This window comes from Oreochromis aureus, linkage group 17 (genome assembly GCF_013358895.1).
Source record: "Oreochromis aureus strain Israel breed Guangdong linkage group 17, ZZ_aureus, whole genome shotgun sequence".
NCBI lineage: Eukaryota > Metazoa > Chordata > Actinopteri > Cichliformes > Cichlidae > Oreochromis > Oreochromis aureus.
The window spans coordinates 15088283-15104357 of NC_052958.1; the positions used below are offsets into that span (position 1 = coordinate 15088283).

At 40.2% G+C, this 16075-nt stretch overlaps 1 protein-coding gene across 8 annotated transcripts in view; it reads right to left on the reverse strand.

Moving 5' to 3' along the window:
* The window catches only part of magi2a (membrane associated guanylate kinase, WW and PDZ domain containing 2a), a 252987-nt gene that overhangs the window by 161720 nt on the left and 75192 nt on the right, over positions 1–16075 (reverse strand). For all 8 annotated transcript variants that reach the window (XM_039600931.1, XM_039600930.1, XM_039600929.1 and 5 more), the window contains exon 2: positions 15741–15857. In XM_039600931.1, the coding sequence (XP_039456865.1) occupies positions 15741–15857 (117 nt within the window). The remainder of the gene's footprint in view (positions 1–15740; positions 15858–16075) is intronic.

The following is a 16075-nucleotide window of genomic DNA, read 5'->3' on the forward strand; positions in this document are numbered from 1 at the left end:
ATTCTGGGGCATGGCAGGATTCCAGTGAAACAGTGTGAGGGAGAGAAAAAAACCCAAGATAAACAAAAGAGAGATAATTTGTCTTACCCTGTAAGATAAATTGATCCCCCAGCTTTTGATGCTCATTTAGTATTCAGTGTTCAGCTCACTGGTAGCACACTGAGCTCTTGATCGGATTTGCTGGCGTACTGGGGGTAACGGGTTAAGAAGTATTTTCCAGGAATCAATTTTGCACAATAAATTTGATGAACTTTTATTAGTATGAAAATACAATTTCTGACAGAAATGAAATACTATTTAAACTGAAATTAACCACACATCTTTACTGAGGAGTACAAAGGAAGCTGTAAGCTTTAGAGAAATAGTGATTTTATTTATATTGCAATATTTATATCAGTATTCATTGATGTGAAAAAATATATATTGTAATCAGATTATTTTCCATATCATTGAGCTCCGTATACTAATACAGTGTGTATGTTTTTCAAAATGAAGCAGCTTTTACTTTGAAGGCCAATAGTGTTTGTTTCTGGTTTGCCACTAGTTAGCAAATATTCACAATCTGGTTCTTTCAGGCAAACCACAGGCAAGTGTGGCAACCTGCTATAAACCAAAGCAAGACCAAGGAGGTGTTTGGTGCAGTATCCTATTCCATCCAGTGACAGCAAGCAACCACTCCCCAGTCAGTCGGGGAATCCACATTTTTCCCTAGTGACAGAAGGTTGCCAGGGGGCGTCATTGACCAATCCCGGGGGCCTTACCTCCATCAAGGCTGATAATCCCCTCGACATGAAGCACGAACTAAATCCTTGGATCAGAAAGATATCAGAATGTGAAATCGATTGTGAAAAATTCTTGAAAACATATCACATCATGTCTCTGTTTGTATTTGTGATGGCAAAGAATCCTGTCAAAAATGTCTGGATCCAGATCTGATGCCAGGCCAAGTCCCACGTCTAGTAAAATGTTCACGCAGATACATCCAGAAGTTTTTCCTGCTAACAGGCATGAAAACAAACAGAGGCAAACCGAAACAATCCCATAACCACCCTGGCGGAGATAATTAGCAGACATTGGAAAACACCTCCAGAGAATCAGTTGCCTTGACAAGAACGAGATGCTAGGCAAAAATGGATCCTCAGACAGGGAAGTTTTACATTTTTATGTGTTGAATAGTACTCTCTATTGTCCTGGCCTTGTTTGGAAGCAGAGAGCAGGTTGAAGAAATGGTTATTATTATAAATACTCTCTGTTGGAGGACAACCTTCGTACATCTTGACAATTTGTATATTCATCTTTGTTCTCCTTGATATCAAGATGCAATAAATATTATTGTTTGACACCTGTGCTATGTTCCTAGCTGACTTCAGATCAGCCTCAGAAATATTATGCCAACACTTAGTACAAGGTAAGACTAAAAACAGGACATAAAGCTCTATCAATGTCCCCAAGTGTCTCAAAAAGATTCAACTAAAACCCCCAACACCTTATTTGTTTCTATTAACAGCTCTGTCTTAAAGACAACTTAAAACATCTGAATACAAATCCCGCCTGACACTTTCCCTGTGAAATGGATCAGAAGTGATAATATGAAGCCCATCTGTTCAGATAAGGACATCTACAAAATCCCTCGAGTTATGTGTCACTCTAATAAATAAATGAAAACGGGACTCAAACAAACAAACATACTGTAAAAAGGGCTGAACGCTAATCCTACCCTTGGAGACTCTGCACTGTGCCAAAAAAAAGTAAAAAGGATTCCCTTTCGCTGGTAGCATTGTGGTTGGTCAATCTGCTGTACCTGAATTAGCTCTTCAACCTGTGGGAGAGCTACTGCATGCTGTAATCTCGTTTGAAGATAAGATGAAACTTTAATCACCCCTGTAGGGGAAGTGGGCCATTGCAGCAGCAAAAAAATGGGACGTACTAGATAATAAGACAAATAAAAAGGCCCGAGATAACATAAGAAGAAAAATAATCAAAGGGAATGAAAATGTTTATTATCTCTTTTATTATCTGACTGTATGTTATTGACCCAAATTTGTGACCAGCGTGCCGTTTTTTCTGTGTCGGGATGTGTTTGTACACACCGAGCGGGTTGCTTGACCGAGACGTTTGCTGCATTGCACCATGCACTTTGGAACAAAATGAAACCTGCAAATGTTCACAGTCTGTGGCTTTCTCATAAAACGTCATGAAAGTTCTACCTGCGTCAGTTGTGACCTGAGCTTCGACATCAATAGGCTGCAGCATGTTTCAATCTGTCCAACTGAATGCCTGCTGTAATGCTGCCATTAGGGATGATTTGAGTGCATACACTTTCCGGCGTAATATCATTACCATCCAAATTGAATACTTGTAGTGTCAAGCTTATATGCGCGGATCGTACCAAATAATGATACAGACAATCTGACATTCTGATAGCTTTCCCTCATTCAGCAGGTCACAATATGAGATAGCGTAGCAGCCTCTGCACATTCAATTCCCCATCCCACTGAGGTGGCAAAGATGGAATATTTCATTAGGATCTGGGCTAAACAGAATCACTGCTCTGATATATCTGTGGGAGCAGGCAGGCTAAGCAGACTAAGCAGTTGTCTTGCTATTACCTAAAGCCACAGAGAGCAGTGGAAATTATTATTTGAGTATCACATACATGACGGTCAAAATCCCGCTGATGCTATCTGTAGCTAAAGTCTTTGACAACCCTCTGGAGATCATCGGCCTGGGTGACTGTGCACCTTACTGTCAACTGCAGTGTCACACTTACTTTACCACACTTCATGGAAAAACACATGGGGTGGTGGATGAAGAAAACATTAACTTCAAAAAGGAAGAGAAATAGCTGGTGGACAGAAGGGGCTTTTTTTAATATTTGGGATACCAGATACCGGAGAATGATCCCTAATCTTATCCTCAAACACTGAAACTTGCTCTCATGAGCAAAAAAATGTGCACAGAATTTTCCTTCCAATAAAGAAAAACTATGATCTCTTTTCCTCTGCCTTAGCTTTACCATCCAAAAAAGAGCCAATTACTTACACAGCCCCTGTAATTAACATGAGGGAAAGGAAAGACTAATGCTGCTACAACTGGAGAATTATGACAGAGAAGCTGTCTCTAATGAGACAGGCCTTGGGGATTTTCTTCTCTCTTCTCTGGCCTTACTGACTCCTCAGGTCTCTACAATGGTTGGTGGCACAATACCATAGCTGTCACTTTGAAGCCCATGATTAAAGAAAAAGTAGAAAAACAGGTGGGAGGCAGTAACGCAAATATATAATTTTATGAAGTTAGTTTACATGGAAGCGACTATTTAGAAAGAATGGTTCACAAAAAAGGACAAAATGTTTCCACAACAAACTGGTCCATGAATGTCAAACGCTCAACATTTTAATCAGCCAAACTCAATCAGCCAAAACACAGACAGACACACATGAGCAGTAATTCCTCTTACATGTGATGAGAGTCAGTTATTGACTAGTGTCAGTTATTAAGTAGTAATAGCAGTGGTAAATATCACATAAAAAAAATAATAAGAATGAATAAGAATATTTCCTTTTGCTTATCCAATTCAGGGTCATGGGGAGGCTGGAGCTCATGCCAAGTGTCACAAGGTGATAGGCAGGGGTACACCCTATGCACCAATGTTTGAGCCAACATTCAGTATCGGCCTTATTGAAAGATATCAGTCGCATCGTTTTTGAGCCAGATAATTTTAGATAAAACATTTGTAATAAAGACATCTTTCCTTAAGCTATATGTGAAAAAAATAAACGGTAGATAAACTGACAGAAAAAGATGTAGTACTGATATTAGCCAAGGGCAAAGTTGCTCTTTCAAACACCGAATTACACATCAATGCTTCCGTCGTTCAACATTGAAACAGAGCTGTATATTCACAGAAGTATATCTACTGTACATACTGCTGGAAAACAAAGACTTCATAATCAAGTTATACTTCCCCTAATTAGTACCCTCATAATGACTAAGATAATATGATCAAGATCCTTATATAGCTCTGTAATCAGACTACTGCCGTCCCTTTTCATAATAAAATTACCAGAGCAAATATAAATATGGAATAAATATTATTCAGGCTGTCCTTATGTGTGTGCAGCTCTTTCCAGAAAGGAGGGGTTTGTCTTATGGTTGGTCAAAGAAATGCCCTTTTGGCCACAAAGGCGCTGGCCACGAATATTAAGGCTGTGGGTCGGTGTGTCCCCATGCTGCTCTCTAGACCGAATCAGTCTGCAGGCAGCGACCTGAAACACCAGTCAGAGAGGTGGAAGAAAGTTGACAGACATCTCAAACATCACACATGGCCAGTTATTGCTCTTTTGAGTTTTTAAAAGAATGAAGATTTTATGTTCAAGTCTAGAAAGTAAAATATTTTGTAGGCCTGTCTCAGGACCCATCATTCAAATGACAGCTAAAACTAACCCCAGAACGACTGTCCAATCATAGCTTAGCAACTGTAACCTCAGGTGACCACAGGCAGTTAAATTAGAGTTCTAGTCAGAATCTCAGTCTGACAAAGTATTATTTTATAAACAGCAAAACCCTGGAAACAAATGATACAGGTACCAAGTCCCTGAGCCGCCTGAATAAGTCAGCCAACAACCACAATTTAGACCAGACAAGAAACACAAAACATCAAAATCTGAAGACCTTTGCGGTTTATTTGCAGTGAATATGTAAAAATAGAACCAAGAGCGCCGCGTTTTAACCCAACCCCAGAGTCAGTTTCTCTGCCTGTTCACTCTGTTTCTCTGGTACAAAACCTTGCACCGTAATAGAAACGTTTACGAGCTCCAGTCACAACATTTGAACAAATTCGATACTCCAAATTTGGTTAGAGTAACACTTATTAGCAACTCTGTAATTTATTTGCATGTTACCTCGTGTATGCCAGTCAAACAAAGTGGCAGCTCACAGCAATAGTCAGGTTGATAAACAGATGTCTGATGGGTGGAGGGTGTGGTGCCTCTGGAGAAGCCTCATCTAGACTATTTGAAGCCATCCACCTAATTAACAAGTAATGGATAAAATGCTATGGGTCAAACTGTGTTTAAATGTTTGTGCTGCCACAATGCCCATGGCAGCTCAGCTGCAGCCAAAGTTTAAAAAGGTACTACTCTCATACATATCTGGAATTTCTAGCTCTTGGCATAAAGCCTCTTCTTTTATGCCATTTTTAAAAAATCTATATATATTGTATGAAGCCATTAAGGTCATAGCTAAGACAAAGTTCCTGTTTAAATCAAGCTAGAAATGTTAACAAGTCAGTTGGAAAAGCAGTTTTTAACTAACGGCGGTATCTTGATATGCTAATTCATGTTAGTTTAATTAGTTAGCCACAACTGATAAAATCTGATAATGACAGTTTTCATTTTAACCAGAAAAAACATTGCTCGCTCATTTTTATGCTGGGAATTAAGGACCCATTGTTTCAGTGATAATAACAGTAATCAGAAGGGTGCAGGGACATCGTTGTCTCTCCTTGTTATCAACCTGCAGAATTTTCTCATTTATCTCTCAGGTGTAGCACGCACACTGTATTCTAGGTTTGGCACAAAAATGATATCGGAAACACACTTTAAGAAACCCTTTCTGCATTCACATTTTTATGCATAGCAACACCCCAAAACTGTGCACATAATTCTGCTGGTTTTCTAACTTTATTTATCACAGGTACCAGAAATTACATTCTACTTCTGATAAATACCATGTTCTCACATCTGTTGCATCATTGTTTTTATAAAGGAATAGAAAACTCCTTTGTCACAATAGGGTTGGATTCAAAACGATAGCCTGAGTTTTGCAGTTCCGTGTACCTCTCTGGCGATAAGGCCAGCTCAATGGTGAACAACAGCTTGAGCTGTGCACCTGTCTGCGCTGTCCTGCCAAAACGGATACAAAGCATTTAGTAGAAAAAGTGCTAGGGGAAGGGCTTGGAAAAATATAGATGGGAGGATTGGTTGTGAGCATGTGGTGGTGAGATGAAACACACAGCACTGTAAAAAAAAGAAAGAAAGAAAAGGCTTTCTACACTTGCTGGTTCAACGAGTTCTTTCCACATGTGGGTAATAAGGATGGAGGTAATAACTGCAGTCAGTCGACAGGAGAGTAGGGAAAGTGCCCCAGATATGTGCTGATAAGAGTTCAGTCCCGAGGCACATTTGCTGTGATGGTGCATAGTATTGTTCTTTTTAAATATCAGATGATGGTGTGAAATTTTGAAGCTAAGTAGAGAAGATGAAGTAAATCTTTAGAGTGAAAATACTTAATAATACCAACTTCAATCTATTACTGTCTGCCTATTCTCTGATTCACAGAACAAACTGCCACCTAACAATATATGCCCCGTGTTTGATTGACTGAGCTAAATTTGCCATGTTGCGCTAAGGGCTCTGTGTTGACAGCACTCTGTGAATAAGACATACTTAGACTACTCCTTGTGGACACAATTAAGCGAGTTGAGGCTTTACTCTCTTACCCAACAGTTTCTATTATCTCCAGTGTCCAACTTAAAGAAGCAGTCATTTTCAATCATATTCCAGGAGCTTCCAGCAAGCTGTCATGGGAGCGATGTGCTGCAGTGGAAATATGCCCCATTAAGATTGTGCCGCCGTACTGTTAATGCTTTCGCTCCCATTTAAAATAATTCATGCTTTGGAATAAGAAAAATGTGTAAATACTTTTTTGCGAAACCTCCTGAGAAGGATCAAGGTCTTCGCCATTCCCCCAAAGACACCAGATCATTATACCAAAGACAACTGAGGAAGCTCTCATTACAGCATCATGGTGAGGTGACCGCAGGCGGCACACCTGATGGATCTGTCTATCTGACACCGCTTCTTCACTTCCAAGGGTAGGAGACAGCAGGAGCTTGATGATGAGGCGTGGTGATGTTGAGGAGGTTTATGTGATGAAGGCCAATTAGAGAGCAAATCTCACACCTTTTCCCCTTTGCGCCTGAAAGCCGCATCTGCCAGCGAGCAGAGAGTGCCGCGTCACGCTTGCCACCCGGCACATCCACATCTGTGTCCTGCCCTGTCACTCAACCCCCTCCCACACTCCCTCACCCTCAGCCCACAGATGAAAACGCGCATACCTCTCTAACATATGGATTATACACTCGATTTTACACCTTGAAATCCTATTTCCAGCAAGCGGTGTACTTGGCGCTGACCCCGAGTTGCCGGGTTTTTCCTGACCTACAGTCTTCGCTTGGAGAAAGTGGGATGAAGTAGAGGGGAGTGGGACAGGAAGGGCACAGGGAGGAAGGGAAAAGAAAGGGGGCTGAGGTTTTAAGAAGAGTTGAGCCTCTGACGCAGATGGGGAGTGGAAACGGTTGCCATGGAAACCCGGCCCTGCCTCCAGTGAGTCAATGAGTAAGTGAGGAGAGGGAGAGCGGAGTAAATGGATGGATGAAAGAAAGTGAGCTTTTGACTAGAGGTATTTGTCTGATCTGCTTAACCTTCTTCACAAAGACTGACAAAATAATACGCAAGCAAGCAAACAAGCACACGAGCAGCACGTTTTCCTGTTTTTCATGACCAGGATAAAAAAAAATTAAATAAAATAAAATTTTAAAAAAACCACATAAACTGCTCTTCATTCATCTCCACACCAGGCCTCATCTCAGAGCTCCACAGTAAGGAAGGCCTCTCTGAGCTCCTCATTCAGGCTCACACTTCTACGGTTTATTGGGTTTCTCACAGAGATGCTAAATAATGAATGGCGGGGCACTGGGGAGCTGTTAGACTTTTTTTATTATCCTGATTATTGCCGTCATCTATCAGACATCAGGCTATTAACCAGAAACACAGACATGTGACAGGCTGCAAAAAAGAAAGCAGGGCCAATCACAGATACCGGTGTGATCTTACAAGTTACATACTGGACTTGCAAATCTTCTTTGCAATGAAATGTACACACTGACGCACAGCAAAAAATACAAATCAAAACAAAACAAAACAACAACAACAGGACTCAGGGAGAAAATAATGAGGGGACGAAGTAAAGATAAAGACGGAGCAGCAGAGCAGCAGGAAAGGAAAGGAAAGCCGGAGAGAAAGTCATATTTCCTGCTATGCTGCAAGACTTCAGAATGATCAAACTGACAACTGTGGATAGGCAGATGGACGTCGAGTATGTCTCTCTCTCTCTCTCATTAGTAAACACCATCCATATTGTGCACGGCTGCCCCAGCCATTAACGCAAAGTCAGTGTCCCTGTAGGCGTCAAACTCCCCATTAACTCACAGTATCAATCTCTACTTCCTGCTATTTAAGCATATGTTGTTTGCACATGCATGTAAAGGCCAAAGAAAACAAACACATTCACACATTAATGCAAGGACTCATAAGAGGCAATGAAATGAAAATGCACTTGTGGGCATTAAAAACACATGCGGGAGTATCCAATCACACCGTTCATAAACTTTACGTCTCCATTAGCGGAGGTTCGCTGAAATGTTCTTTCTTCAAGAGGCCCACCTCTGCTATCAAATTGCTTATCGCATTCTTTGCAAGGTAGCCAAGCTGTTAGCAGTGAAGGCAGGATTCCCAAAAGGATCACAGTGTGGGGTTCTATAATTGGGCAATATCTTCTGTAACAAGGAAAAAATTGTCCAGCAGCTGGGATATTAGCATAGATTTCATGCTCACAGGTATACACATGTCTCTTAGTTTGAATTGTGGATAATGCTGCAAATGCTTCTTAATGGCAGCTCTTGTATTTACAGGATTAGAGTCACAAAGCACCACACAGAACGACTGAGCTGTCACTTAATGTCATTCCCATTTACAACAAACTTTTGGTGGTGCAGCTCAGCGGTAACGTCTTGCGTTGGTCTCTGGTGACGTCTGTTCAGTGTTTCAAACATTAAGATAAAATAAAACAACGTTGTAAATATGTTGCTTTTATATTCAAAAGAGTTACATTTGAAAGCATAATACAATACAAATTATCTTGACATAATACCATAGTTATTAAAATACTAAAATATATTAATTTGTTCTGTAACAGTACAGTACACTAAGTCTGTGGTTGGGTTATTTTGCGATCATAGAGCAATGTTGTCACAATGTCACCGTTTGCAGCTTACGACATTCTTACCTAACAGGTAATGTGTTTATTGTGCTGATTTAAACTGTTTAATATAATTTAATACAGCTGTGAGTGCTAGAGGCCATCACTGCTTTGAACTGTGCGATAGTCACCACAACAAACTGTAAAAAAGAAGTCAGACCATACGGACGGAGGAAATTACCTACCCGTTGCACTTTATGATTATACATTTTTTCCTCATAAAGTCTTCTTTAATACAACAAGATGTTTATTTTGCCTATTTATGCTCAAAGTGGTGGGAAATAATACATATAATAAAGGATGGTATGCCTTCTGGCATGGCTACCAGGCCAAGGATAAGTCTCCATGATGTGAGAGTGCAGTATCTTTCGCAGTCAGATCAACCTTGTCATGTCCAGGTTTAAAAGATGGTATGGCAGATATGCTCAGCATCCATCCATCCATCCATCCATCCATCCATCAATCAATACAGTGTCCAGGACACAGGGGCAGTAGTGTTCTCAAGCCAGTTTGTCCTGGGTCTTCCCTGGGGTCTCCTCCCTGAAGTAAGTGCCTGAAACACCTCACTTATGAGACACCAAAGAGGCATCCTATATGTATGTGTTGAAGTGCCAGCGTGGCATTAGGTATCGCGCAGGCATTAAAACTAGAGGAATACAAGTATACCAATCCCTGCCCACCAGTTCTCACTTAAGACAACGAATGACTGGAACACCTCAGTGTGGCTCATCCTGTGGCAGGTGGGCCCACAGGAGGTTTCAAAACAGATCATGGTCTATTCCATTATAAGGACCAAATTTTCTATTTCTATAATTAATTCAGTAATAGCCTACTATTAAACACTAATAGTCTGCTCCACTGGCTCCTGACTCTGGGCTGGGACCCTACAAAGTCTAGTAATTTAAAACAAAAAAAAAGGAAAGTGGAAGATTATTAACATTAATGGAAACAGAACAGATAAATTAAATTATATTACTCAGACTCTATTTTGATCTTTGCCTTTTTTTCTTGTGGATTATTGTATAATTTCTGGCATTTTAAGCTTTTTTATAGATGGCTTAAACCAACATTTAGTTACAAATAGACACTCTAGATCTTGTTTTAAGAGGACATGTCACTTACATTTCTAAGAAGTTGAAAGGAAGTGACAAACTGAGCATCTCCTCCCTTTTCTACCTCCAGATGGCCTCCTGATCATCAGCTCTATTATTCAGAGACCATCAATGACACCACATCACTAAGTGCTTTATTGTGTCCACTGAGATAAAAAGGAGTGCTTGAAGTGTTTTTGTATGAAGAAAGTAAAGTAAAAGAAAAAAATCAGCCAGGCAAGGAAAAACAAGAGAAGAACAAATATAATGAGTACATGAAAGACTCAGTGGCTTCTGGGAAATGAGTCATAATATCCTGATGACCTTGATATTTTTAACACATTTTTGTTTCCCTGTAACTGAGGCACTGTGCATATTTATATTTGATTTGGTATTCGATGGGGAAACAAGAGTAACATTTGTATTTTTTTAATCTTTCAGTTGACCTTCAAGTTATTTACTCTAAATATCTAAACACTTGTAAATTAGTTCAAATATTTATAGCATCTTTCAAATATCTTTCTGCTCAGCTATGAAGTTATTAAATGAAAGCACAGTCAGGAGTCACTCTGTTGTATAAAATTATATATTTATTCCATTGCCATGTTCTTTCAATTAAATTTTACCTAAATAATTCAGCCAATATAGCACACTTAGGTCTCATGACTAGTCTGCACACACCTTGTTTCACTCCACTTTCTATCCCTCCCATCAAATCTATATGGATTACCAGAAGATAGGCCTGATTTCACATGGGCTCAGGCTATTAACGCTCTGACCTTGGATTTCAACCAGGCAATTTGTCTAAGAGCTGGCACAGCCTTAGCTGCCCTCGCCGACTCCATCCAAGCCTCACGATTGGTGTGAATGGCAGTAAGTCTCCCACTGTCTGCCCGTCAGCCTCCATCCCCACGAAAAATGTCCTTTCTTTACCACTCAAGGGTTATGTGTAAATTGTGATGATGAACTACTTCACATCATGCCTTTTCTCTCTCACCCCTTAGCCTCCTTTAGATTCATCACACATCTCGGGAGTCTTCAGTGCAACTCTTTTTTTATCAGTTTGAGAGAGGGGGCTTTACTTCATGAATCTCCCAGTGGTTTGTCCACAATTAGCTCATTTAAGTCAAATGCTCAGTTTAAACCTGGCATATTATCAGTATCCTAAAAAAAAAGGTTTGCACAGTGTGTAAATATGAATAAAAACACAAACCAATGATTTGCTTGTCATGTAATCCCATTATTTACTAGAAATAGTACAAGCACAAAGAAAAAAACAAACTTTTGGCTGCTCTGTTATTCCATAGGAGTTGCCAAAATGAACGGATCTGCTTGTTTGATTTAGGATCCTCTCATTTTTCTGGGCCTGGGTACTGGCACTGGGAGTACACTAGCTTGTGACGTGCTGAGGCTGGGTTTGTATTAACCAGTACACCACTAAGCAACTATATGGTGGCAGTATAAAAACATAAAAGAGAAATTTTATCTTTACAAAAATAAGCTCATATACGCCTGAATCATCTCTTCACTTTAAACTTTCTGCTGTTTGGAATCTGAAATAACTTGTTTGAAGGGGAAATGTCTGCCCATTCTTTACCATGGATAAGATTTCAGATGCTTGGTAGCAAAGGGACACTTCTTGTTGTTGTTTTTTTCCAATAAAGTAATCTTTCATCGCTTAACCTTAAAATATTGTCTGAATGGCAGCACATGTTGCTCTAAAAATTGCAGATATCACTGAGTATTAATGGTGCCTTCAGAGATGTGCAAGTTTCAACCTACTATTAAAGCCACTCTGGACTTGGAGGACTGGAGGACAACGTCCAATCATCAGACCACATGACGGTTTTCCAGTTGGCCTCTCTCTGGCCAAGGTGGCATAGTGTTTCTGGATCTAGTTTATATTATACAGTATATGTTTTTTTTCCTTGGTAGAGATTTAGGATGCATTTGAGACAAACTGTGTTTTCAGAAATGTTCCTCAGCCCATGCAGTGATTTCCATTACAGAGTCATGTCTTTTTTTTCTAATGCAGTGCCACCTGAGAGGCTTTCAATATTGGTTTTCAGCCTTATCTTCTGCCTACAGATTTCTTTGGCTTCTCGGAATCGTTTAATGATATGACTGTATGAGACAATATCACTAAAGTCTTTGCAACTATGTTATTAGCTAGGCTATTCTTAGCTAATCCATTTCACACAGCATCTCAACTTTTGATGCGTACACAGGACATTTGAGACGGTTGGAAGGATTTTTCTCATAAGAAAATAATATACAAATTGGTTGAAATACACTCATAATTTGGGCCAAGACCAACTCCAGATGTGTCTTGTCCACCTTGATTGCTTTGCAGTCATAGTGCATTGTTTCCTTTCAATAACATATGTTTTCCATATCTAAAAAAAGAACACATCTATGCATCCAGATATAAAAAGCCTTGTTCAGTCATGACTAAGCCCTCTTCCTGTCAGCAGCACTAAAGCCCATTGTTAAACCTTCATTAATGCACCAGTTAACCTCTCTTTGCCACCCTCTCTCTCTCTCTGTATGTGTAGTCAATTTCCCTATGTGGTTATGTGTATATAGCCCGTGTCTCTATCATCAAGCTTCATTCCCTTTCCCCCCGTTCCTTTTCGTCTTTCTCTCCCTCTATTTGTTCCTCCATTTGTTCTCAGTCTTTACTGTTCACCTCTTCTCTATCTTCAGTGCCTCACTGGCAGTGGCTCTATGAGTGGTTATCAGAGAAAATGATGCTTGTATTGTAATATAAATAGGTCTCTTTTTGTTTCTCCTGCTGCATTCTGTGCAGTCAGGGAGACAGAAAAGTGGTTTCAGTGATATTTGCCTGCACCTAGGCTTGAAGAATGCACCTCCATTAGGGGATTCAGGGGGGAGTTAGCCACTAGACAGCTGGGTCTAAATGCACAGCTAGGCTAGCAAACAGTGTGCACAGATAAGAGTTTGCAGACAAACACCCTTTAATATCACAGGCCTTTAACGGACGGCTGAACATCCAGGAAACAAAAAACAAACAGGAATCAGAATGATACTTACTAAATATTGTTTTTTCTTAGCCCTAGCACATATAACATTGTGCGATAACCTGATAAAAGAAAATGTCTTCCAGCATACAATATTTAAGACTTAGACAAGCATTCAGTTTAAAAAGCTATCCTGAACCAAGAACACCAAGTATCAATAGCTTAAAGCCCTCCAAATCTTATCTTTGATTGTCTACAGAGCACTTGGTTGCAGCTCCGTGTTCTTGTGAGGCAGTTAATGCAGCTAATTAGAGACAGAGAGCTGCAGTCAACATTTGATTTTAAAGAGTCGAACTTCCAGACAAGCCTGATTCCAGCTAAACTAACACTCCAGCAGCTAAATCGATCACCGCACAGATAGATATTTGGGGGATTTGGGGCTGAAACCAAAGGGACATGGCAAACAGGGAAAGAAAATATCACATCACGTACTCACATCAGAAAGAAAATTCAGTATATTCAGCACATACCGCGCTTGAAAAATACTCAGAGGGGAAACAGTTCACGCGAAGCAAGAAGCTGGATCGACCTGTCAGGATGCCCCTGTTGGCCCCCTGTTCCTCCCACCCTCTCTGCATGTGTATGAGTTCTGCTGCCTTCAAGCACTAGACAATGCACGCAGCGGAGTATACACAACAACCTATTAGTTTGTTACATTTTCTGCAGCTCCAGAAACCAACCACCTGCAAGAGTACTGCCTGCCCTCAGGCTTGCTCTCTGTCAGTGGGTATGTATAAAATTGCCTGAAAATGTGGTAACATGTTGAACTTGACCTCAGCTTTAGATCTATTCAGTCCATTGCTCTTGAGCTTTTGAAAAAAATCAACAGACTGCACAGCTGCCAAAGATGTGAAAGCATTTTGAATCATTAACACAAAGTGAGAGAAGATAAACCTGTTATTGTTATTATATAACTGGTTGTTGTGGCGTTCAGTGAGTTTTATACAAAAAAGTTTAGGGTTAGGGATAACCATCAAGGCTTCTGCAGCAGTACATTTTTCCACATTAGAATAGAGTCAGTAGAAATATAAAATTGCAAAAAAGGAAAAAAAATCATAGCCTATAATATTTTAAAAAGTTGCAGGAAATGTAGGCAGCCAAATTCATGGCAGGAAACACTTTTACAACAGAAAATACCACAACAGTGCATATAAATGGCTCCACTCACTCACTCCACTTGAAGGGTAAACATTGCTGCTGTCTCTAGTTGGCAACAGAACTGTTAGCAAGCTAAACAAAGTATTCAATCCATATATACACACAGGTATTTTGGTAAAGTGAGCTTTTTCTATGTGCTCTGGTATTTCATCCACATGTAAATGGTGTTTCAGGCCACTAAAATCAGAGCTTTTGAAAAACTACTTCTGTGTTTCGATGAGGAAAAGGAAATTTTGTCTTGCAATGTCAAAGGTGTGCACCTTTATCTCCTTTTTTTAATGTTAAATTGTGCACATTGCTATCATCTCCACCCTTCCAACTGGCTAACAATTCATACAGTTAGGGTTATATCACCACATGTTGCTTTGGCATGCTCTTGACAGTGCTCTTCGTGTCTTCATGTGAAAATCTCCATCTTAAAAAAACATACGTTTGTACGTGTGGATGTAGCTTCATATTTTGTTAATCTACAACAACCGACAAATAACCTGGCATATACCTCTGAAGGAGAGCAACGTGTAAACATTGTTTGATGAGGTGCGTGGACAATCAAAAGAAAAAGAAAAAAGGAATTAGGAAAAGAATGCCGCTGGTGCTAGCGGTGCTAATTTCAGCAACACTTGGAAACCAACCTGACATCATAGGTTTGCAATATTATGCACACATTATGCAATATGTCACACTTTTCTGCAAAATTTACAACGTGATTTGATCACTGAACAATGTGATTATTGGCTTTAAATAGCTCTTAAATACGTCATCCATTAAACTGGGCTCGATTTTTGAATATTTTGATATTGTGAGACTAGTCTGCTTGTCATCTGATTTTTTTCTCTCTTTAATTAATTTATAGGACATCCTTAAACTTGTTGATGTCATCAAGGACATCACTGTTGTCTGGAACCTGGTCAGTAACCCAAAAGAAGTGGGTATTTAAACACCACGTAGAGGGCAATGAAAGATGCTATTGAACAGTGTGGGACACTGGAGATCCACATGCAGACATTAGGCCTACTTACAGCTCTGTTACACAGCTGAACTGACAAGGTGGATCTATGGTTGAGCTGAGGCAGCCAAAGTCATCCTATGTCAGGCAAGGTCCAATGTGGCCAAAAGAGAACTGCAGATGTGAGCCAAACACTCATTTCTGTCTTGTTTTTTGGCAACTTACCACATTCAAACTGTCACAGAGCGAACCTGGAGCTTTTACTGCCCCCTTTGAAATTGCACACTTGGCTTTATTGATGATCTACCCTTGGCAAAGCACTGAATGTAAGTGTCTCACTCAAGGAGGTGAGTGAAGAGAACAAGGATGGACAAAGGGAAGTCAGGTGAGGACGAGGTAACTCACAGGGGACGGTGCGGAGGTAGAGGTTGTCCCGGATGATCTGCTGCAGCTCGTGGTCCACTGAGCCTTTCTGGAAACGCAGGTTGAGGTAGTGGCGCAGGTCCTTGTCTATCACGCCCCCTGGAGGAACACAAAGGTCAATAATCAATAATCGAAAGCACCAAATTCAAATAAGTGCAATTACTCTAAGACTGATACCAAAATTTGTTCCAGTCAAGTTATAAAAGGAAAGAGCCTAATCAGCCTTTGATCAGAAATGGGGACAGCTGGATGTGTTTGTGAATTATCCAGGCAAGGAAAATTGCTTGCCTCACACGTTTTTGTTTTTCTTTTCGTGC